We start from the raw sequence: 24,711 nt of genomic DNA, 5'->3' as shown, positions 1-24,711 counted from the left end.
CTTCTTGTCAGACTGTGCATTTTAATTCTAAGGGTATGTTCACACGTTCCTGATTTCCATCCTTTTTTTTTCAGGACTGTTTTTAAAAAAACTGCAGCTCTTGGCAGAAAACGCAGGTCCTTTTTTTGGTCCTTTTTTTGTCCTTTTTTGATGCGTTTTTTTATCCTTTTTTTGATCCTTTTTTTATCCTTTCTTTTATGCAGTTACCCCTAACCCTACCCCTAACCCTACCCCTAACCCTACCCCTAACCCTACCCCTAACCCTAACCCTACCCCTAACCCTAACCCTATTCTAACCTTAGTGGAAAAAAAAAAAAATTCTTAATTTTTTTTTATTGTCCCTACCTATGGGGGTGACAAAGGGGGGGGGGGGTGTCATTTACTATTTTTTTTTATTTTGATCACTGAGATAGGTTATATCTCAGTGATCAAAATGCACTTTGGAACGAATCTGCCGGCCGGCAGATTCGGCGAGCGCACTGCGCATGCGCCCGCCATTTTGCAAGATGGCGGCGCCCAGGGAGAAGACGGCCGGACACCGGGACGCCGGGTAAGTATAAGGGGGGGAGATTAGGGCACGGGGGGGCATCGGAGCACTGGGGGGGGGCATCGGAGCACGGGGCGGTGGGATTGGAGCACGGGGGGGCGGGATCGGAGCACGGGGGGGGCAGCCACACTCCGCCCACGCACTTCCGCCCGCTTCCCCGCACTTCCTGCTGCAGCGGTTCGGCACCACAAACCGCAGTAAAACCCGCAGATATTTTTTTCATCTGTGGGTTTTACTGCGGGTTTGACCTCACAATGGAGGTCAATGGGTGCAGAACCGCTGCGGCTCCGAAAAAAGAAGTGACATGGTACTTCTTTTTTCCCGCAGCTATTCAGCGCGGTTTTTTTTTTTATTTTCCGCATTGTGGGCACAGCAGTTCCTGTTTTCCATAGGGTACAATGTAATGTACCCTGCATGGAAAACAGCTGCGGACCCGCAGCGGGAAAATCGCGGCAATTCCGCATGAAAAAAAGGATCGTGTGAACATGGCCTAAATATGTTAAAGGAAATTTATGCAAAGTGCGTTAAAAAAAAAAACAACTTTGCTATTTTTTTTGTAAAAATCTTCCACATCATTTTCTATATTAAAAAAAAAAAGAAAAAAGCTGCACAAACCTTGTACTTTTCACACAGACCACTAGACCTAATGTTAACTTCATCCTTCCTACTCGCATTAGGCAGCAATAGACTGACTGCCTCATTCACTTCTTTAGGAAGGCGTACTAGCATTGTAAATCCTAAAAAAAAAAAACTTCAAAAAAAGGTACTATAATAACTTTATTAATTTCAAATCAATAACATGATAATGGTAGAAAAAAGAATGCACAACAAACAAAATAAAAAAAAAAGAAAAAAAGTATATATATATTTTACATTCTTTTGTTTTGTCTGTTGTGCAATATGTCTTTTAATCGTTATCATGTTATTGTTTTTTCATTAATAAAGTTATTATTGCCTTGTTTTGAATACATTTTTTGTAGGGTTTATATTGTTAATGGTATTTGTAGGCTGTTGCATAATATTTATATTTTTTAACATTTCTTTTCTATGTAGATTTTCATTTCACTTCCTAGCATTTCTCTGATATGGGCACAGGTGCGCCTTTCTGAACACCTTTAAGCCTCATCCTTCCCAGGGAACATACGGCCGTATTACGCTCTTGGCAGGGGCGTACATACCTTTGGTGCAACCTGTGCAAGATGTAAAGGGGTCACTATGACCTCCAAAGCACATGGAATTGTGCATTTTGATGAACTATTGGCAACACATGTAGGGATTGCCTTTTTCCGTGACATGCAGGCTCAGGGACGCAAACATAGTATTCGAGCATGCCGAAGGTACTTGGTTTGCACATGAGCATGCTCAGATAACACCTTATCCGAGCATGCTCAGTCATCACTACTTGGGACCCTTTAATGTCTGCGTTTTGCTCTGCATTGGAACTCCCAGTTCTGGCTTTATGCAACTGGACAGGAGGGACACACAAAGGGTATTAATAAAGGGGGCATCTATGGCCATTAAAGGGAACCTGTCACCCCGTTTTTTGAGATTGAGCTATAAATACTGTTAAATAGGGCCTGCGCTGTGTGTTCCTATAGTGTATGTAGTGTACCCCGATTCCCCATGTATGCTGAGAAATAACTTACCAAAGTCGCCGTTTTCGCCTGTCAATCAGGCTGGTCAGGTCGGGAGGGCGTGGTGACATCGGTGGTTCTTCCTCAGCTTTACGTTGGTGGCGTAGTGGCGTAGTGGTGAAGACACAGCGCGCGATCTGCGCTGTAATCCCTTGCATCGGTGGGGGCGGCCATCTTCCTGGGGCCGCGCGTGCGCAGATCGAGTGCTCTGCTGCACGGGGCTTCAGGAAAATGGCCGCGGGATGCCGCGCGTGCGCATTAGAGATCGCGGCGGCCATTTTCCCAAAGCCGAGTTTGCATCTCGGCTTTGGGAAAATGGCCGCCGCGATCTCTAATGCGCACGCGCGGCATCCCGCGGCCATTTTCCTGAAGCCCCGTGCAGCAGAGCACTCGATCTGCGCACGCGCGGCCCCAGGAAGATGGCCGCCCCCACCGATGCAAGGGATTACAGCGCAGATCGCGCGCTGTGTCTTCACCACTACGCCACTACGCCACCAACGTAAAGCTGAGGAAGAACCACCGATGTCACCACGCCCTCCCGACCTGACCAGCCTGATTGACAGGCGAAAACGGCGACTTTGCTAAGTTATTTCTCAGCATACATGGGGAATCGGGGTACACTACATACACTATAGGAACACACAGCGCAGGCCCTATTTAACAGTATTTATAGCTCAATCTCAAAAAACGGGGTGACAGGTTCCCTTTAATGGTGAGCACCCAGAACTTGCTACCCCACTGTTTGGTGACCAAAGCAATGGAATGGCACTATAAACGTATGAATGTGACCACGAGAGGTCATGATCATTACACCAATCAATAAAAGGCCAGCTGCTCTATGAATGACGGCAAAGCGAAATGTTGCACCTTTAAATATCTGCATAAACCCAACGACTATAATAAGGCCCAATGCTAGAAGCTTCCCGGCAGTGAATATGTCCTGGATCCGCGTCGCCCACCGGACGCTTGTGCTGTTCACCCATGTGAGGAGCACTGCAAAGAAAGAAAGAGGCTAATCAGGCCAGATACAACTGCAGCGCTTCAATCTATATTTCTATATGCTTTCATTCCTGACTTCAAGAACTTGATCCTCATGGATTGCTGGGACTTGTAGTGCTGAACATTATGAATCCTGATTTTTGGATCTATGTATTGACTATTAGACGCTTCATGCAAGAATATTTCAATATGATTATCTGGCGGAATTTTTTTTTTCCATCTGCATACGGTAAAATCATCTATAACCTTTCATAATCATAAAGTATTTTTTGATAATATGTATTTATTTATTTTTTTTTAAATTAAGAGTCACTAAAATACTTTAAAAGAGACATATTGCCAGAAAACCCCTCTTTTTGGGTGGTTCTTTCACTCGAGACCCGATGAGCGGATATGTTCTTACACTAAAGGGATGGCCATTCATGTTAGGGAATGTGTGGCTTCCCCCAGTAAACTCAGCTGATGGCTAGAGGTTAAATAATGGATAGCATCTTTGGAAATAAAACAATGAAAATAATAAAAGTCAAATCAGGAACTTAAAGAATTGGATATTTTCCAAGGAATGTGATCTATCTTTGCTGTAATAATTGACAAGGCTCTTCAGCAGAATCATTTCTTATATCGCGCTGCCATCTGGTGGTAGATATGTGCAGCACACACTATGATCCCATGATGAGTATTTGCTGAGTTTTTGATGCCACAGATTTTGTGCACCATTTCTGCGTCCATTAAGTAAAATAGGTTACTTACATTGTTCTTTTTAGAAAATATGCAGCGTAAAAAACTCATTGTGGAAACGTAGACTGGATTGCTTACAATCCAACACATAGCCTTGGGGTTCATGCACGGCTCCGTATCAGCTCTGCATTATATGGCACCTATACAATTCTTTGAGGTCACATAATATCCCAATTGCATATATTATTTTATTTTTTTTAGGCTGGAATTTTACAGAACATGATTTAATTTTTTTTTTTTTTTTACAAAAATGTGTTGTTTTTTTAATATTAAACTACAGCAGATTCCTCCATAAAAGAGATAAACTGCAAAAAACACACAAACGTTCCCTGACCGATGAAGATGCAGTAGGGAGTCAGTCTTCCCAATTAGTAACTGGGCTGAGGATTTTACAGAATCTGACATGGTTTTATTGGTTTACAAGTGGATTAGCTAAATTAATAAATTAATCATAAGGTGTGTAGATTCCGGTTATAGGTGAGCAACGAGGGCAATTGCATGCAAGCTCCAAATATTTTCGCTGCCGAAAGTCCCCCAAACTACAAAAGTAGGCAGAGGTATAATAAACCATGGTGGAGGGCATAGATTGCCCTATGATGCCTCTGCAGACTGGCGAAACATTGTTGCAAGTAAGGACTTTGGTGACCTTTTGACTTTGGATATGTATCAGTTTTCTTGTTTCTTGTATTACAAAGTTATTCACACGAAACCTTATGTTTCAAGTATATTTGTGCATTCATGCATCCTTTAAAACAAAAGTTAGCTCTTTTTCAAATCCAAAAATAAAAAACTGAAAAATGTATGAACAATATCCAAAGAAAAAGTCTAATAAGACAAAAGAGCAACATTGTGTCATACTCACACAAACAGACCAGAGAAAGAGTTCTCGTGGCATCATATGGCGGTATACAGTCTGGAAATACAGGCTGCAGGACATAGTTTGAGAACGTCAATGCAATGACTGCAAGGCTTGTAGGGTACATAATGAGAACCGCACTCCATAGCAGCAAGAAACTGGAGGAACACAGAAGAAGGGTCATCGGTCTCATTATATAACAACATACTGTATATTAAAGTACCCCCTTAAACAACCCCTTATACAGTCATGACCGAGAGTGTGGGCACCCTTGAAATTTTCTCCAGAAAATGAAGTATGTCTCCTAGAACATTAATGCCATTACACTTGTTTTGTTATACACATGTATATTTCCTTTGTGTGTAATAGAACAGCACAAAAACATTGAGGAAAAAAAGACAAACTAGACACAATTTCACACACAACCCCTAAAATAGGTAGGACAAAATTGTTGGCACCTTTCTAAAATTGTGGGTAAACAACTTTGTTTCAAGCATGTGATGCTCGTTCAAGCTCGCCTGTGGCAAGTAACAGTTGTTGGCAATATGCAAATCATATCTGAAACCAGAAAAAAAGGGGGAGAAGTGACTCTATTTTGCATTGTGTCTGTGTGTTCGCCACACTAAGCATGGAGAACAGAAAGAGAAGAAGAGAACTGTATAAAGACTTGAGAACCTAATTGTTGAAAAAATATCAACAATCTCAAGGTTACAAGTCCATCTCCAGAGATGTTGATGTTCCTTTGTCCACGGTTCACAACATAATCAAGAAGTTTACAACCCATGGCACTGTTGCTAATCTCCCTGGATGGCAGAGAAAAATGTATGAAAGGTTGCAACACAGGATGGTGTTCCAATCAAGTTGGAAAGAAATTCAAGCACTCCTGCTTGGGGTGCATCAGAGTCAACACAAACTATCCATCCACATTTGAATGAAATGAAACGATATGGCAGAAGACTCAGGAGGACTCCGCTGCTGACACAGAGACATAAAAAAGTTAGACTGCTGTTCGCCAAAATATTCATGATTGAGTCAAAATCCTTCTGGGAAAGTGTCTTGTGGACAGATGAGACCAAGATAGAGATTTTTCTTAAAGCACATCATTCTATTGTTTACCAAAAATGGAATGAGGCCTACAAAGAAAAGAACACCATACCTATAGTCAAATATGGTGGAGGTTCAAAGATGGTTTGGGGTTGTTTTGTTGCATCTGGCACTGGGTACCTTGACTGTGTGCATCATGAAATCTGAAGATTACCAAAGGATTTTGGGTGGTAATGTAGTGCTCAGTGGGTCATTTTCTGGAACAATTCCAAGGGTGCCAACACTTTCAGCCCCGACTGTACATGTATAAGTACATGCAATAGCCTATGACCTCTGTCTACATTTACACATTTAGATTTTATCTGTAGCTAAATATAAATGCATTATTTTATCCAATTAGTCATTCATAGCGATCTCTTGAGAAGAGAACAAACAATATTTATAAAGATCAGTTTTAATTTACATACAAATTGTTCATGGACCCTGGCATTTAACAATCTCCTAAGAGACATTTTCACTGCAATGTCCTGGGGCGCTATATGGAGTATAACCTGCTTCTCCAATAAGTAATACTTTGCAGGCTGAGAGATTAAGAACAATTATGAGTATGTGAGAGGTTTTGTTTTTTGTTTTTTTGTTTTTTTGGGGGGGGGGAAACTCCTATTACTTTTGAGTCCACAACATTAATTAGGAAAGTTATATTCATTCTTAGTAAAAGTTGTAAAAGGGAAAATAGAAAAGTCGTAAATAGTAAAGTGGTTGTCATAGTTGATTAAGTGTTAAATCCCTTTCCCCCTCAAAAAAGAAAAAAAAAAGCCAAAATATTGGACTCTAATCCATAGAGAAGGAGATCATAGTGAATGTGGCTCTCCCTTGTGGTGTGAGGGATGTGAAATGCTTATTACTCTTTTATAAATTAAATGACAGCAGATATAGCTTATACATGGCCAACTCGGCTAAAAAAGGGGAGCACTAGGACTCCCCTCATTCTCCAGATATATAGGAATTCTAGAAATAAAATGCAATGAGTAAGAACTGTGTCTGAAATGTCTGCTTTCTATTTATGGGTGTTGCATTTGGATTTTTTTCCCTACCGTTTTCTATGTTAAATTAATTACCTTTATAAGGATTCACCTTGCTGTTAATAGAACCCCTCTTTTTCTTTTTTTCTTTTTTTTTATAGTTATTTGCAGTATTTACCGCAATCCAAACAAGAGTAGCTTTTACTCATAGAGCATTATAGATTTTTCTTTATTGTGTTTAACATTTCTCCAGGGTCAAAAAATCCTTTTTTTTCTCCATCTTAAGCATTTTGCAATATCAAATACAATAAGATATCCATCAATGACAGGGAAGGAAAATTAGAATTGTGATATGAAGGCCGATGACAGCAGCTCTGTGTCATATACGCCACATTACATTTCAGCACCAAGGCCAGGGGCAATGCCGGCTCTCCTCTAACCACATCCGAAGATTAACCGTTCCTCTCCCTACTCCATCAACGGGACCTCCTCCAATTAGCTCATAATCTTAACCAGAACCACAAGAGCAGTAAGATAAATGTACTAGATGGTGGCCCGGTTCTAACGCATCAGGTATTCTAGAATATGTATTTACGTATATAGCAGCCACATAGTATATAGCACAGGCCACGTAGTATATAGGAGCCATGTAGTATATAGCAGACAAATACTACGTGGCCTGTGCTATATACTATGTGGCTGCTATATACATACATATTGTAGAATACCCGATGCGTTAATACAGGCCACGCAATATATAACAGTGGCCACGCAGTATATAACACAGCCACGTACTATATAACACTGCCCACGCAGTATATAGCAGCCACGTAGTATATAACACTGCCCACGCAGTATATAGTAGCCACATAGTATATAACACTGCCCATGCAGTATATAGCAGCCACGTAGTATATAACACTGCCCATGCAGTATATAGCAGCCACGTAGTATATAACACTGCCCATGCAGTATATAGCAGCCACGTAGTATATAACACTGCCCATGCAGTATATAGCAGCCACGTAGTATATAACACTGCCCATGCAGTATATAGCAGCCACGTAGTATATAACACTGCCCATGCAGTATATAGCAGCCACGTAGTATATAACACTGCCCATGCAGTATATAGCAGCCACGTAGTATATAACACTGCCCACGCAGTATATAGCAGCCACGCAGTATATAACACTGCCTATGTAGTATATAGCACAGCCCACGGAGTATATCACACAGCCCACACAGTATATAACACTGCCCATGTAGTATATAGCAGCCACGCGGTATCTAACACAGCCCACGCAGTATTTAGTAGCGTGGGCACCATATCCCTGTTAAAAAAAATAATTAAAATAAAAAATAGTTATATATTCACCCGCCGGGATCCACCGAAGCTCCGGCGATGCACACACGGCTGCCGCCATCTTCCATTCCCAGGATGCATTGCAAAATGAAATTAATTAAATTAAAGTCACCAATGACCTACTAACTGCCAGGAGCAAGCGACACTACTCTGTCCTCCTTCTCCTGGACTTGTCTTCTGCCTTTGACACTGTAGACCACTCCCTTTTGCTACAAATCCTCTCATCCCTCGGCATCACAGACTTGGCCCTTTCCTGGATCTCGTCATATCTGACAGACCGAACATTCAGTGTCTCCCTCCCCCACACCACCTCCTCACTTCGCCCCTTGTCAGTCGGTGTTCCTCAAGGCTCTGTTCTAGGACCCCTACTCTTCTCCATCTACACTTTCGGCCTGGGACAGCTCATAGAATCCCACGGTATGCAGTACCATCTCTACGCCGACGACACGCAGATCTACTTCTCCGGACCTGACCTCTCCTCCTTGCTTACCAAAATCCCGCACTGTCTGTCTGCCATTTCAGCCTTCTTTTCTGCTCGCTTTCTACAACTGAACATTGACAAAACAGAATTCATCATCTTTCCCCCATCTCACTCTACCCCTCCACCACATCTATCCATCAATGTCAATGGCTGCTCACTATCCCCAGTCCCACACGCCCGGTGCCTCGGGGTGATCCTCGACTCTGCCCTCTCTTTCAAGCCACATATCCAAGCCCTTGCCTCCTCCTGTCGTCTCAAACTCAAAAATATTTCCCGGATCCGTGCTTTCCTTGACCGCAACACTGCAAAAACGCTAGTGCATGCCCTTATCATCTCCCGCCTCGACTACTGCAACCTCCTACTCTCTGGACTCCCCTCTAGCACTCTGGCACCACTCCAATCCATCCTACACTCTGCTGCCCGACTAATCCACCTGTCCCCCCGCTATTCCCCAGCCTCTCCCCTGTGTCAAGCCCTTCACTGGCTTCCTATCGCCCAGAGACTCCAGTTCAAAACCCTCACACTGACATACAAAGCCATCCACAACCTGTCTCCTCCATACATCTGTGACATGGTCTCCCGGTACCTACCTACACGCGACCTCCGATCCTCCCAAGACCTCCTTCTCTACTCCCCTCTCATCTCTTCTTCCCATAACCGCATCCAAGACTTCTCCCGTGCTTCCCCCATACTCTGGAACTCTCTACCCCAACACATCAGACTTGCGCCTACCATAGAAACCTTCAAAAAGAACCTGAAGACTCATCTCTTCCGACAAGCCTACAGCCTGCAGTGATCCTCAACCTACTGAACAGCCGCACAGCCAGCTCTTCCCTCTCCTAGTGTATCCTCACCCACCCCCTGCAGACTGTGAGCCCTCGCGGGCAGGGTCCTCCCTCCTTATGTACTCGTGTGCCTTGTTATCTGCTCATGTTTAATGTAATTGTCTATATTTGCCCCGTATTCACATGTAAAGCGCCATGGAATAAATGGCGCTATAAAAATGTATAATAATAATAATAATAAAAAATAATAATAATAAATTACCCAGATGACTTAGTGGTCTCGCGAGACCGCTAAGTCTTCTGGGTAATTTCGCAATGCATTGCCGGGAACGGAAGATGGCGGCTGGCGCGAGCGGCTCGGCGGACAACGAAGGGTGAGTATTGCAGGTTTTTTTTTTTATTATTATTTTTAACATTACATTTTTTTACTATTGATGCCGCATAGGCAGCATCAATAGTAAAAAGTTGGGGGCACACAGGGTTAATAGCGGCGGTAACGGAGTGCGTTACCCGCGGCATTATGCAGTCCGTTACCACCGGCATTAACCCTGTGTGAGCGGTGACCGGAGGGGAGTATGCGGGCGCTGGGCACTGACTGCGGGGAGTAAGGAGCGGCCATTTTCTTCCGGACTGTGCCCGTCGCTGATTGGTCGTGGCTGTTTTGCCGCGACCAATCAGCGACTTGGATTTCCATGACAGACAGAGGCCGCGACCAATGAATATCCGTGACAGAAAGACGGAAGTGACCCTTAGACAATTATATAGTAGATCAGTGATACTGAGGCCGTGGCCTGGGTGCTGAATAGGCATGGAATGAAAAAGGGTTACATTTGGGGCCAGTCACATTTGCAATTTTTAAACCCAGCCTCATATTCACTGGAACCCAGCCTAATTCATATTCTAAAAATGGAATGGTGATTGTCGTTTCCCCCCTGATTTCGGGGACGGGGATGTAAGAATGCAATGTAAAAATCATACAGCATAAGTACTTACCCTGTTAACCCACCAAAAATCTCAGTGACATATGAATAATCACCTCCTGATTTAGGAATCGTGACTCCAAGCTCTGCATAACACATGGACCCGAGGGCGGACACGCCACCACCAAGAACCCAGACAATTAACGCCAAGCCCACAGACCCGCTGTGTTCTAGGACCCCCTTTGGAGAAATGAAGATACCGGAGCCTATAATGTTACCTTGAACAGAAGGAGAGAGATTAAGGTAGGATAGACATCAGCGGCATAACAACAGAGTACTGTGCATGCAAAATATACATGAGCGTGAATTTGAAAGGCATAGTCCAGGTTTGGTGCACTGTATGTGACTGCAGACTTGTGAATCCGCACAACGCGAATTGTCAGGATTCTCCAGTGCCGGCGAGGAGACCGGGCAATCCAATAACCCTAACCCTAACCACTTGCACTTATAAGACACCCCCCCCCCCCATGGTCTCGCCACCAGCACCAGAGAATCCTGACCATGCACTATGTGAGGATTTACATGATAGGGAGAACATCTACACTTCACAGAAATGTAAACGGCTTGTCCAGGTTTGGCACAAAAATCTGCAAATTTTCATGCCGACCTGGACAAACCCTTTAAATTGTTGTGAAATGTATATCCTTCCCCTGTCTGACAACCCATACTACAAGTATCTTTTGGCAATCGTTTCACATTAAGAATTTAGAATTTGCACACAATTCTGCTAATCCTGGTGTCTTCAGTTGTAATGCATAGCATGTAGAATGTACAGTATGTAATTATAAGGTGATGACAAGTCAGCAGCTATGATACAATGGACTGTAGAAGAAGCATAATAACAAAGTGTTTTGCCATTGGATGTACTTAACAGGAGGATTTCCTGACAGATGAAGTAGTATAACCAATAGCATTCATCACCCATAGGTTTTTTTTTTTTTACTTGTTACCTTTGTGTTGAAGATCATACTCAGCTGCACTATTCATATACAACAGATAAGCCAAGCAATACCGGCCTCAATATCGTACTGAGTGATTGTCGAGCCATTGATACATTGAATTAATACCAGTGCAAAATGCAGCGTGAAACCATTCTAAAAGCCGCATTGTCCTATTAAAACTGAGGTGTCACAACCATTTTTGGAATGTGGTGGCGAGATTTTGTATGTATCAGTTTCTATACAGCTCTGGCAAAAATTAAGAGACCACCACATCAAAACCCTGTCATGGGCAGCCCAATCTCCAGACCTGAACCCCATTGAAAACCTCTGGAATGTAATCAAGAGGAAGATGGATAGTTACAAGCCATCAAACAAAGAAGAACTGATTACATTTTTGCACCAGAAGCAGTGTGAAAGACTGGTGGAAAGCATGCCAAGACGCATGAAAGCTGTGATTAAAAATCATGGTTATTTATCGTTGTGGTTTATTCCGATTGTTTTTTTTTTTGTTTTTTTTAATTCTTTTACTATTTCTGTAAAATATTTACCATTTTTTCCTTTCCTGTTATATTATTGAAATTTTCTAAATAAAGAATATATACAAAATAAAATCATGGTTATTCCACAAGATATTGATTTCTGAACTCTTCCTGAGTTAAAACATTAGTATTGTTGTTTCTAAATGATTATGAACTTTTTTTTTTTTTTGCATTATTTGAGGTCTGAAAGCACTGTGTTTTTTTTTGTCTTTTTTTTACCATTTCTTTTCAGAAAAAAATACAATATTTATTGCTTGGAACTTTGGAGACGTTGTCAGAAGTTTATAGAATAAAAGAACAATTTACATTTTACTCAAAAATATACCTATGAAGAGAAAAATCAGAGTAACTGAACATTTTGCAGCGGTCTCTTAATTTTTTCCAGAGCTGTATGTATAGATTTTATGTAGTAGGAATTTGCCCCTTGACTATGTCTACTGCCTTTCCCATACATATGAATGGATTTTCATGTATTTTCAGTGGGGATAGGGAAGAACACCTCTAGCAATAAATTTATTTTCAAGGAGAACAAAAGGATTGGCAATATAACTTAAGCTTCCCGATCCTTTTCTCATAAGGTATCATCTGCCTAGATTTCGGCGGCCCCCATACACATCAGATAGTCAGCCCAAGCTGCCATATAATTAGATTTATCTGACTGATCTAAAGTGACCTTCAGGCCAATAAAATCAGAATTGAAGGTGTGATGAACCCAATGCATTGGAAACATAAGTGGTGCCCAATGTCCACATAGTTTTGTAGTATTTCTGGAAAGAATATTGCTGCACGCTTTGCAGTTTTTGCACTGGAGAAGATGTGAACACAACAAGACAGGTTCATAATTTAGTGTAAATTCTAGTGGAGGCTTTGATGTTACAGAAATCTTTTGCTATCGTTGTATTACATAAATACATTGTACAACTTTTTTTAAAATCTGTTTTCACAACAAGTTTCAGGTTTGAGGTGTAAAGAGTCTTCATGCATCATCCCTGTTAATTTTATACGTGCACATGACTGAGATCTTTCTTGCCCCTTTAAAAGCCTTTTGTGCCAGGATCAGAGAGGCCCCGTGCACGCTTCTATTGTGACTGGCATTTTCCCCTGCGCTGGCTGCTTTGCATGCAGAAAGATCCCAGTTTTAACTCCAAAGTTTACTCTCATGATGTGTCAGCAATGTTGTCAACCCAGACTAGCTACACCGAAGACAAGGGGCCTACAACCCAGCCAGAGGGAGACCCTCCGATCGGACAAATTCCGTTGCTGGAGCATTAGCCATGCAAATGACTTACACGGAAAGGCCACATGTAGTCTCAAAGAACAAAGGCGGGCTATCTCCCAACGCAAGGCAATTGAATAATCCGCACTAATGTTCCTTTCGGATAGGAAATCTCATTCGTAATTTGCAGGACCTCTTTATTACCCATCAAACGTCCTTTAGCTCTGTGGCACCGGGTCAAGCTAACACCCCTGCCACATTCAGTCCCTTCTCCTCTCCCCCCCCTGCAACCACCTTGAGAAGTTGTGCCCCTTTTCTCCCAAGTGCTCCCTGCTTGGCATGCAGAATTACAGCCAGACATTCACGCTTGTGCTAGTGAAAAGTCAGCCAGAACCGGGAAGGACATCACTGGGCACTTAACCCACTGAAAGCAGCTCACTAAAAACTGTTAGAAGAGTGACTTAACTCATAGTGAATGTTACTAGTAAATATGCTCATGTGATACATCTGGTTCTTGTGTGTATGTGTGTGTGTGTATATATATATGTGTGTATGTACGTATTACTTGTACCAGCCGTAACTATAAAATTCTATTCCAGCATGGTTTATGTCACTATTTGCAAGAAGAAACAGGAAAACGTAATGGTTTCTCTAAATAATTGAATTCAGGTGTTTAATTCAGTCCCGTTGCCCCTGTTGTATGACAACCGACCCCATCGCTCTCAGTGTATATCCTCCGGCCCCTCACCTCCGGTGTATAACTTCCGGCCCCCCGTCATGCTGTCTACCTTTACGAACATGTGACAGAACATCCGGTGGTGCAGAGCTCACTGATACCAGCGCTGGTCCTGGAGTGGGCCACCGGAATAACAAGTCTGTCCATGACATATTTTCCCTCCTGAAACTTACTCCATCACCTGTGAGTGATATTATTGAGAAGTTAAGGTACCTTTTAGAAACGGCAGCAACTCAGCCGCGAAGTGGAGACCCCCTAATATTACAGATTGGGGTGGGGGGGCGAGTGCTTGAGGAACAGAGGACAGAAAAGTCACCACTGCTATGCTGACTCCATAACTGCAGAGTCCAGACCTCCTCTGGTATAACATTAGCACAAACACTGCGCCCCCGCCAGGAACTTCATGGCTGAGCAGTTGCATGCAGCCGTACATCACCAAGCACAGTGCCGAGCTTTGGATGGAATGGTGTAAAGCTGCCACCACTGAACTCTGTAGGATTGGTGCTATGTCTTCCTGTAAATACTGTTGTTTGTTTGTTTGTTTTTTGCTGACAGTTTACCTTTGATTCCAATCTAATCTGCCCATCATAATCTGAAATCTTTTTAAAGGGAACCTGTCACCCCGTTTTTTGAGATTGAGCTATAAATACTGTTAAATAGGGCCTGCGCTGTGTGTTCCTATAGTGTATGTAGTGTACCCCGATTCCCTATGTATGCTGAGAAATAACTTACCAAAGTCGCCGTTTTCGCCTGTCAATCAGGCTGGTCAGGTCGGGAGGGCGTGGTGACATCGGTGGTTCTTCCTCAGCTTTACGTTGGTGGCGTAGTGGCGTAGTGGTGAACAAGCAGCGCGCGATCTGCGCTGTAATCCCTTGCATCGGTGGGGGCGGCCATCTTCCTGGGGCCGCGCGTGCGCAGATCGAGTGCTCTGCTGCACGGGGCTTCAGGAAAATGGCCGCGGGATGCCGCGCGTGCGCATTAGAGATCGCGGCGGCCATTTTCCCAAAGCCGAGTTTGCATCTCGGCTTTGGGAAAATGGCCGCCGCGATCTCTAATGCGCACGCGCGGCATCCCGCGGCCATTTTCCTGAAGCCCCGTGCAGCAGAGCACTCGATCTGCGCACGCGCGGCCCCAGGAAGATGGCCGCCCCCACCGATGCAAGGGATTACAGCGCAGATCGCGCGCTGCTTGTTCACCACTACGCCACTACGCCACCAACGTAAAGCTGAGGAAGAACCACCGATGTCACCACGCCCTCCCGACCTGACCAGCCTGATTGACAGGCGAAAACGGCGACTTTGGTAAGTTATTTCTCAGCATACATGGGGAATTGGGGTACACTACATACACTATAGGAACACACAGCGCAGGCCCTATTTAACAGTATTTATAGCTCAATCTCAAAAAACGGGGTGACAGGTTCCCTTTAACTAGGTGTTTTACGGTTTTCACAGGTTAGTTTTATAAACATGCATTTATGGGAAAAGTGCTACTAGATCTTAAAGGGAACCTGTCATCAGATTTATGCTGGTGGTGTTTGCAGTCAGGTATGTTTTACACTAACATACAACTTCATTTCAGAGAAAGGATGCATCTTGAATCAGGCTGGGGACTAATCCGAGACCAACTTCTCCCCATTCCTATCCCTTAGGGAGAGACCTGTCAATCAGCTGCATTGGGCAGGTGAAAAAGAGGTCGGGGACCTACCTTGTGTTAGTTAGCTGGTTGGCTTTTAAATGTATTGTTTCTTTTTTTTTTTTTTTGTAAAACCTTCCCGACGGTGCAGCCAGTGACTGATTCACGATGCCTGTGGTTTGGGCAGCATGAATCTCATGCCCAGTTACCTTCAGTATTAATAAAGTTCTACACATGTTTAATCTCCATAGTATTTTCCGATACCCCTCCTGAGAAAAGCATCAGCAGTTTTCTGGATATTAAATCAGTATTGGTGATATAATCTCGGTGCTGATTCCCCAAATGACCTAGTGCCTGCATTGTAGCGGCCGCTCTCCCAGACTCGGACTTGTGCATGTAACGACATGAACCATCATTGTGTGCAGTAAGTCTGACATTCCTCAAAGGCTTTTTTCCAAGGCTTAGGACCTCTAAGCGGATTATGCCACGTACAACTGTGCAGGTTCCTAAATGAATCTGATAGTCACTCATTCTTCACAGCTGTGTAGTAGAGACACCACGATGCCATGAACCGCGCAGGGGAGATGATTAGGAAAAGTCAACCCGGTGTGTAGTAGGGGTTCGAGTACAACACATATTTCTACTCTTGTCTTCATTCACTGTACATTTTGGTCTTTAGTCTAGGGTATATAGTGTACTAAAAGGCACTTCATCCATTTATAAGCTATAAAACAACATTTTAGGGTGTAGAAGGGCGCAAAAGAATGATAAAATGTGCACTAATTGGGAGATAAATGTGGCTGTTCTGCCAACTGATGCAGGTCCCAGCGGTCAGACTCGCACCGTTCATAAGTTATTACCAATCATCATCAGACAATCCCTGTATGCCCTCCACAAACAGTAGTTCAAGTGGGTGTTATCATTTATTACCTTTTTTTGCGGGGTGTAAATGAAATGCATGCATTTTTGCAGATTCATTAAAAATTTTCGATTTTTCATACATTCCTTGCTGTGGAATTAATTAATAAACAATCTGTCAATGAGCTTGTTCTTTAGAGGAGTTTGTAACTCTTTTCTGTCTTTTTCTAAACTCCTGTCATGTGTCTTTATGACCACACCAAAGCTCTCCCTTGATGTGGTCTGTGATTATAAATCCGCAAAGAGGAGTTCAGAAAAAGACAGAGTTACAAACCCCAACAGTGTCCATATTGTTTAGTAGAGTAAGAGCTTAAGAGACTGTTTTGTTACCTCTTATCTCTGTTATGATCCGGTGACCTTGGAGCTGCATGAGAACTTTCACTGGAGAAAGTGGCCACTATACTGACCGCAAACCTGAACTTAACACCGTAACTAGAAGTAGCCGTGGAGTGTACCTAACAAAACCTAGACACCTCGTCACAGCCGGAGGACTAAATACCCCTAAAGATGGAAATCGGAATACTGTCTTGCCTCAGAGAAAATCCCCAAAGGATAGACAGCCCCCCACAAATATTGGCGGTGAGTCAGAGAGGAAAAAACATACACAGGCAGAAAAAACAGGATTTAGCACAGGAGGCCACTCTAGGTAGATAGGACAGGATAGGACAGAGTTCTGTGCGGTCAGTATTAAAACCCTTCAAAAAATCCACAGCAGAATATACAAAAAACTTCCTATATCTAACTAAAGATGTAGGAGCGTATATCTGCAACTCCAGTGAAACCAATCAGACTGAGAAAACACAGACACAGTCTAATCTGGACAAAAGAAAAACAAACGAACAGTACTGAAAATAAGCACACTGCATGTGTGCCACAGGAAAAGAAACAAACACTTATCTTTGCTGAACTGGCAGATAAGCAGGAGAGGCCAGGCAGAGATCCAATACTTCCAGAGAAACATTGACAACTGGCAAGGGCTAAAGGATCCTGCACACCTAAATATCCCAGTCAGAATTGTAATTATCTGATACACCTGGCCAGGACTGCGAGTCAGAAACAACTGCATTCCCCCCAACAACCACTGGAGGGAACCCAAGAGCAGAATTCACAACATATCTCCTAGAAGTATTGGTATTGGACTAAATTTGACCTGTCAGATCAGCTCCTTTCTCCTCACTTCCCAACTTGCATTATGCCTGCCACGTCTAGTGACCCCTACTTTTGGAATGTTTTTTTCTTGGTAAGACAACATAATTTTTAAAGTGATTTGCAGATTGTCTATTAATCACATTATTTGTATTTATCATATTCATATCCCAAGAATGGAAAGTTCTGCTGCTACATCACACAGGTACATAATACTGTTCTCATAGGTCAATGATGAGTTCCTCGGACAACATGCTTTTTCTGCTTCTGATGCCAAACATTGCCCTTATATTTAGGTCTTGTGCCACAACACATACACTTACGTGACAGCATTGGGCCCTTGTTGGCATCTCCTCTTACAAGACAAACTACGAAACAATCATTCCTTCTGCCCAGCTACTACCGGTAGTCCTTGAAACATGGACCACAAAGGGGCACAGACACAGTACAACACAATCTATAAATTACATACAAAGCACATACACAGGGTAGTAATATAAGATCCTAAATAAACATGCTCTTAAAGTGGCAGAATGGACCTGAGAGATAAGAGGCAATGACGTTCCGTTCTTCGGTCACCTGATAGCTGAGGCTTATGATTGACCGGAGCAATTAGCAACGTCCTCAAAGTCACCCTCAGAGGCCTCTGTGATTAGGAGACCAAAGAATGGGATGCCATTGCCTCCTGTCTCTCTGGAGCAGACTACACTGCAGCTTAAACCGGGTAAGTATACATTGTACACTCCTCAACATTGAAATTGCAACACCAAGAAATTAAAGTCATGGAATTGTGGAAATCACAGGGTCAATAGACATGGTAATGGCATGCAAATTATGAAAAAATGGAAACAAATTTCTCAAAACATCTTGATTTATTCAGTAGTATAGTAAGTATGAGCTTAGAAATCCCGACAATTCCAGCCTTGGCTGCTACCAATGAGGTAACTTGAGCAAATCGTCTGACGTTTCCTCATGAAGGCCTCTTCATTGTTTTGACCATGTGGTCTTCAAACAAATCTCTGGCTATGACTGCATTCAAGAAAAAAGCGGTATTCATCGCTGAACAGCCTCCATTTCCGTCTTGCTGTGCACCATGATGGCCTTTGAGGGCATTGGTGTGAGGTCAGTGAAACGCCTGTAGCTGCTCGTCTGGCTTGTAGCCACATGTCATGCAACCACGTTCTGATGGTTTGCCTACTCACCGTTTGATGCTTTATTCTTGGACCAAGGATGTAAGCGCATGTGTTTGTACGCAACGGGCTCTTACCCCTTATTGAATAAACCAGGATGTTTTGAAAATTTTGATTCCATTTTTTTCTTTACCATTTGCAGATCGGTGACGTCTCCATCCTGTTGTATTCGGCATTCCACGGCTTTTCCTTCTTGGTGTTATTTCAATGTTGAAGAGCGTATATACCATATACATTTACTATGTTTTTCCATTCTTCTTTAAAATTCCACTGATGTCCCTGCTAAGGTGGGAGCAATATTTCTCGTGGCATATCGCCTTCTTAACACAAGAGTGCATAAATCACTATGTAGTAAAGGAATCGGATATAATCACACTTCTCATCAGTCCCCTTTAAAGTTCTGCTTTTTTTTAACTCTTTTATCATGAGCCTACTATCTGCTTACGGTTATTAAATCGGGCCGGTTTAAAGCGTCCCCGCTGGATCCAGTAATTGGATGTTATCCTTTCGCTCAAGTGAAAGTTGATCTGTAACAATGCTAAAAGACTGCCGAGCGCATCCAATTACCGCTCGGAGCCCTGCTAGGGACGGTGCGCTCGCTTTATGGAGGGTATTAAATATGTGATTTAAATAAATGGCATTGTGCTCTGCTCCATAACACACCGCCGCACTCCTTGCCCTGCCACCCAGCTGTACAATTTACTACGACCAACAATGCCTATTTATTATGGTCATTAATGTTACTATTATTATACATGTTTGGTATAAAAAAAGGATTACTAAAGGTTGGAACTAGGATGAAATCCATTTTTTTTTTAAACACCAAGGTTGTTGCGTTTTCCAGATAATACAAATTTAAAAAAATGTAATTTGTAAAGGTAGCGTTGCAAAAAGTTGTCAGCCCCAAAAATATATTTTACAGATGCAAGTTGAAGTATGTGCATGGTAGTCTTTCTGTTTCTCAACTCTCACAACGAAAAAGATGTAGGAAAATCCACAGTGGTAAATATAATGGTAAACATACTACCCAAGCCCATTTTTTTAAAAAGATGCAGTCTTTATATTAAACAATGAGACAAGGCTTGCACAATATCGAGACTACGGTATATTACTGCGTGTTGAGCCACATCACAAGGTGCCGTCAGTATATCGCTAATGTATTGCGGTTATAAAAAGCATCTAAAGCCCCAAGCCATACACATATTACTTGGGTCTGCGCCGCTCCAAAAATACTCTTCCCAGTGGCACGCTGAACCTCCTAACCCCACAGTTTCTCATCTTTCTCGTAGACTGGTGGCGTGGGAGAGCCCAAGTGGAGTAAACCTTTTATGAAGCCAATATAATCTAGTAGATCATCCATATCACTATACTTTCAATTCCTGCTTGACTGACAGCCTCTTTTGCCGTGTGACTTCAGGCATGGAGCCATCAGTATATCAGGAGGAGGGGAATAGAGCCGGAGTGACAGAGGCTTCAGATCTACCATAGCCTTTCAGCCTCATTTGCATATCAATTCAAACGCTGGTTTCTCACTAACGAAGGAACGGAACGACGATGTAACGGTAGCGCTGGACTTGTCTTTAAATGGTGCTGGGTGTAAAATCCATCTGATAGACTCCCTTTAATAGATCGATAGATGGATGTTAATTTATGACTGATATAATCAGAAAAAAAATATAGTAAAATGTGCAGATAAGTGATGGAATTGGAAAGCTAAGTATTTATCATTGAGGCATATGTAAAGTGTAACTTCAGCCCATTATAAGGGCTTCAAATAAAGAAGCCATTGTCCCAATATTAATATTATATCTGAGAGGGTTGGTCAGTGCTTCCTATAGTGCTGCCGTCCCCATGGTGGTCAGCAGCTTACTGGTCTTAGAGGATGATGTTCTCCCCTCTGACTGGTGATCATGGCGCTACAGCCCAGTAATGGACCAGCCAACAGGTCACAAATTTCTCCAGTAACACCATACAAATCGCAACCTAGAAGGTCTCTGCTGCTTCTACTGATGGCACCAGCTGCATTTATACCCATGGAGAAAATCCAACATTACTGCAGCCTGTCCGGGCATGCTGGTCCTTGTAGTTCTGCAACTGCTAGAAAGTCACAAGCTGGAGATCAAAGCCCTAAACTCCTTAAAGTCTAGCATGCCATTTTTGCAACTTTTTGTCTTGAACGATCGGTGTCATTCAAGAGCATGGCACGGTTTCTATCCGATTCAGTCTGGATGTTTTTGCTCCCCATCCACCAACATTCTGCATTAGATTCATAACAATCTCACCGCCACAGAGCTGGAAACAAGCGGCCGCACAGCAACCCAAAGAACTTGGGGCCTTGCCAGGCCAGACTAAAACTGCAGATTTATGTGATACTGGAGGAAGAATACCTCTCAGAATGCGATGTCCGAGTTCACATCCGCTGATTATTCCCCGGAGATCTGTATTCTGGTGTGGACACAGGGGGCAGGTACCTGGTCCCCACCAGCAAAAGGACCAATGACTTATTAATGAGCCGCACACCAAGAAGCCTTTCTGCATTCATTGTTGCCCATTCATCCACACGCAATTAAACCTCAACCCTGTCCAAGCGTAGCAAACTTCCTATCTTTATACCTCCATTGCTACAAGACGTAACATTGTGAGGTTGTGATACAGGGTATGTAACGGAGAATATCATTCACAGGCTTATGACACACGATGTAAATATTTGCCATGAGCCTAAAGCTTTATTTATATACCCTGATCATTTGGACACTAGCAAATCCGCCTTTGTATAAACTTGTCTGGAATACACACAATATATATTAGATAATGGGTCGGCCAATTATATATAAATGCATAGCATTCACTAAATAATTTTGCCATTTTCTGCAATTAGCCATGAGTACCTTCTCCAAAATTCACCATCTTTTGTATGCATGCATACATCCAACATGGCTGCCTCCAGAAGCACAACCTGAAGCTGCCGTGTGTATTAAATCTCTAACTGACCCCCTTTCTCCAACCATCATTCATTTTGGCAATAGAGTAAATAATATCCCTTTTAAAGGGCTCAGGCAGATAACCGTATTTTCAGTATGGCAAAACATTGGATCGAGCTCGGACTATTATTATTCTATGGGGGCGATGCATATGTCCGATTTTTTTTCCTTTGCCCAATTTTTGCACCTGTGAATCGGATGGCACTCTGACCAGCGTCTGATTAACAATCTGATCAATTTTATCTTACGAGATAAAAATACACGTGACCCTAGCCAAAGGGGAATTAATCTGGTTACAAAGAGTAGTCCTATATTGTCACACACGTGCTACTTGTTTAATGGCGGGGATTCAACTAAGGTAGACTCCACCACAGCACCATTCGCAGAGGAATCTGGTGATTGCTGGGGTTCCTAGGGGTCGCCCACCCACCAATTTTCTGGTTATCACTTGGTCCATTTAAACACTCTAGAGTGTCCCTTGAAGTGGCAGAGAGGCCATTATTTCAGTAGTAAAGTGTAAGTGACTTTTCTAGTCTTCGCCTCAGTGGTTAGGGCTATACAGCAACTTTGGTCATAAAGAAAAGGTTTGTGTGACTTGTCTATGGCTTTTAGATAAAATTTAGCTGTAAAAAAAAAAAGCCAAACAGCAGACAGGTCACATGGAAGCTATGTACATTGGACAGTATCGGGGCAGAGTCACGTGGAGTGGCCAAGAATCCAATACAGTAGGATCTTTTTGCAATGATTGAATGGAAATCACAGGTCACAACATGATTCTACTAAAGATCATCAGAAGCAGCACCCGAATGCAACCCTGCAATCTTCATGTTATGCAATTATGCAGCTCGAGTTTTGCCATCCGGAGAGGTCACTAACGGCAATGATAATACTAAGAAAGGATCATCAGTCATCGACTGAGAGCACATGTATGGCCACTTCTCTTGGTATTGTGTACATCCCAATGATCTGACTGGTGTGGCACGATCCTGAATAGGAAGATTTGATAATAACCAATCATCTGGTATATGTCCTGACGTGGCCAATGACGCCACTCAGAGACCATCTTTTCCCTTTAAACTGGATATACATAGCATGAAAACGCAAAATTTTAATTCCACAAAAGTTAAGATTTTATTGAATCTTATGATGGCGTGGCCATATATGCATTTGTCCTAATGGTAAAGCAATGGTTAGTGAGGCCACTATCCTTAATTTTCTACAAGTGAATGGTGAATTAAGCAGAAATCTTCCAACATATTGGAAATCTCCTTGTCTGATATTAAACAGCTCTGACTGTGAAATCCCTTTTGTAATCTTGCCTCTTAAAGGCCCAATTCTTGGCCCAAAAGTCATTCCAGGGTCATAACACTGACCACATGCGGAGAACATCACCGGCTGATGTCCAGTCTAGTATATTCTACCAATTCCCAGTAGTTTTAAAATAAACTCAGTAATCACGTTCACACGTTCAGTATTTTACCTCAGTATTTGTAAGCCAAAACAAGGAGAGCGTGATAAATGCAGAAGTGGTGAAGTGTTTCTATTATACCTTTTCCTCTGATTGTTCCTCTCCTGGTTTTGCCTTACAAATACTGATGTAAAATACTGACCGAATACTGAACGTGTGAACGTGGCCTTATACTGGTCTGAAACAATCGTACAACCTGTTTTATTTCAACTCCCAGCGTGGGCTACCTGTAGTAAAAGTACAAAGGACGAAGCAGGTCTGAAACATGCTGCCTGGGAGCACAGCAGATATTTATTGTCTGTTTTTGTTTTTAAATTTTTGCTGTTTTTTGTGCCTTTTTATACTACTGGATCAATAAAGCCATTTTTTTTTTTAAGAAGATGTGAGCTATTATTCGGACTGTTGCTATTACTGGAGTATTTTGCCGTGAACCTGGACAGGTGAGCCGATTGCTCTTTTTCACATTAAAAGTATAAATGTCAATGGAGCCAAAGATTGCCCGTTTCGCCCCAACGTAATAAGCATAGAAATGGTTAATATATGATCTGCTGCATTAACAGGAAGATGGTTCTTACCTATGATGATGGCGCAAGCGCTTACGAGGCCTATCTCTTTTTTAAGGGTGACTTTTTCTGTGGTGGCGTCCTGGCTTGGCGTGGCATTAGGAAGGTGCGGTGTGGGCTCCGGTGGCCCATGCCCCGGACTAGGGCTGCTGCAGTTGGCGTTTTTGATCTCATTCTCCCCTGCCATGTCTCCCGTGTGTCCTGGATTCCTTCAGCCCAGCTCAGCTGCCAGCCAAGACCCTTGTGCAGCTCAGGGTGAACGGTCCCGGTCTGTTCTTGCAGGGGACCTTGCGTCTACCAGGTACCCTCTCTCCGCTGCACCTGCAGAGCTTACAGTGACACCACACAGACGGACACACAGAGTACACTTTACATGCTGCTTTCCACAATCAGGTCCAAGAGGAGGGGGCACGCTTTCTCCGCTCTTAAAGACACAGAGCCTTCATCCAATGCCCACCCCCTCCTCCTTTTTTTTTTCTTCTCCAGCAAAGGGAACAAAAGAAAAAAGTTCATTATAATCTTTCAGCTGTTAATGCAAATATTTTCTGCACTTAGGCATTTAACCACACCGCAGGGTTCCTCCTGAAAATCCCTGTTAATCTTCATTATATTGGTCAGACCCATTTTTTTTCCAGCATCGCGTGAATATATTTTTTCTTGTTCGGGGTAGTAAAGAGGAATGCAAGCATCTAACTTGACGGTCCATTGCTTTACATGAAGATGAAACGCGTTACATATATGTATTTCTATAGGGGATACCTCTTCTTGAGGTTAATTGCATGTAGATTTTATTTCGTGCATATTTTCTTTATTCGTGCGTTTTTTTTTTTGGTTGCGAAAAATGCAATAAGGCCATCAGTTTCAATTTGGTGTCTTATTGAAATGAATGGGTAAAATCCCCCCAAAAAAGTGCGTTTCTGCAACAG

At 42.8% G+C, this 24,711-nt stretch overlaps 1 protein-coding gene across 1 annotated transcript in view; it reads right to left on the bottom strand.

Annotated features, from left to right (window-relative positions):
• The window catches only part of SLC7A10 (solute carrier family 7 member 10), a 44,985-nt gene extending 20,836 nt beyond the window's left edge, over window positions 1-24,149 (bottom strand). The window contains exons 1-4 of the mRNA XM_069739232.1: window positions 23,798-24,149; window positions 10,466-10,670; window positions 4,781-4,932; window positions 3,049-3,174 (exon numbers count right to left, since the gene is read on the bottom strand). Coding sequence (XP_069595333.1) covers window positions 3,049-3,174; window positions 4,781-4,932; window positions 10,466-10,670; window positions 23,798-23,972 — 658 coding nt within the window. The 5' untranslated portion in view covers window positions 23,973-24,149. The remainder of the gene's footprint in view (window positions 1-3,048; window positions 3,175-4,780; window positions 4,933-10,465; window positions 10,671-23,797) is intronic.
• Window positions 24,150-24,711: the final 562 nt, after the last annotated feature.

Source organism: Ranitomeya imitator, chromosome 9 (assembly GCF_032444005.1).
Source record: "Ranitomeya imitator isolate aRanImi1 chromosome 9, aRanImi1.pri, whole genome shotgun sequence".
In the NCBI taxonomy this organism is placed as follows: Eukaryota; Metazoa; Chordata; class Amphibia; order Anura; family Dendrobatidae; genus Ranitomeya; species Ranitomeya imitator.
This window is presented reverse-complemented; position numbering and strand designations above follow the sequence as displayed.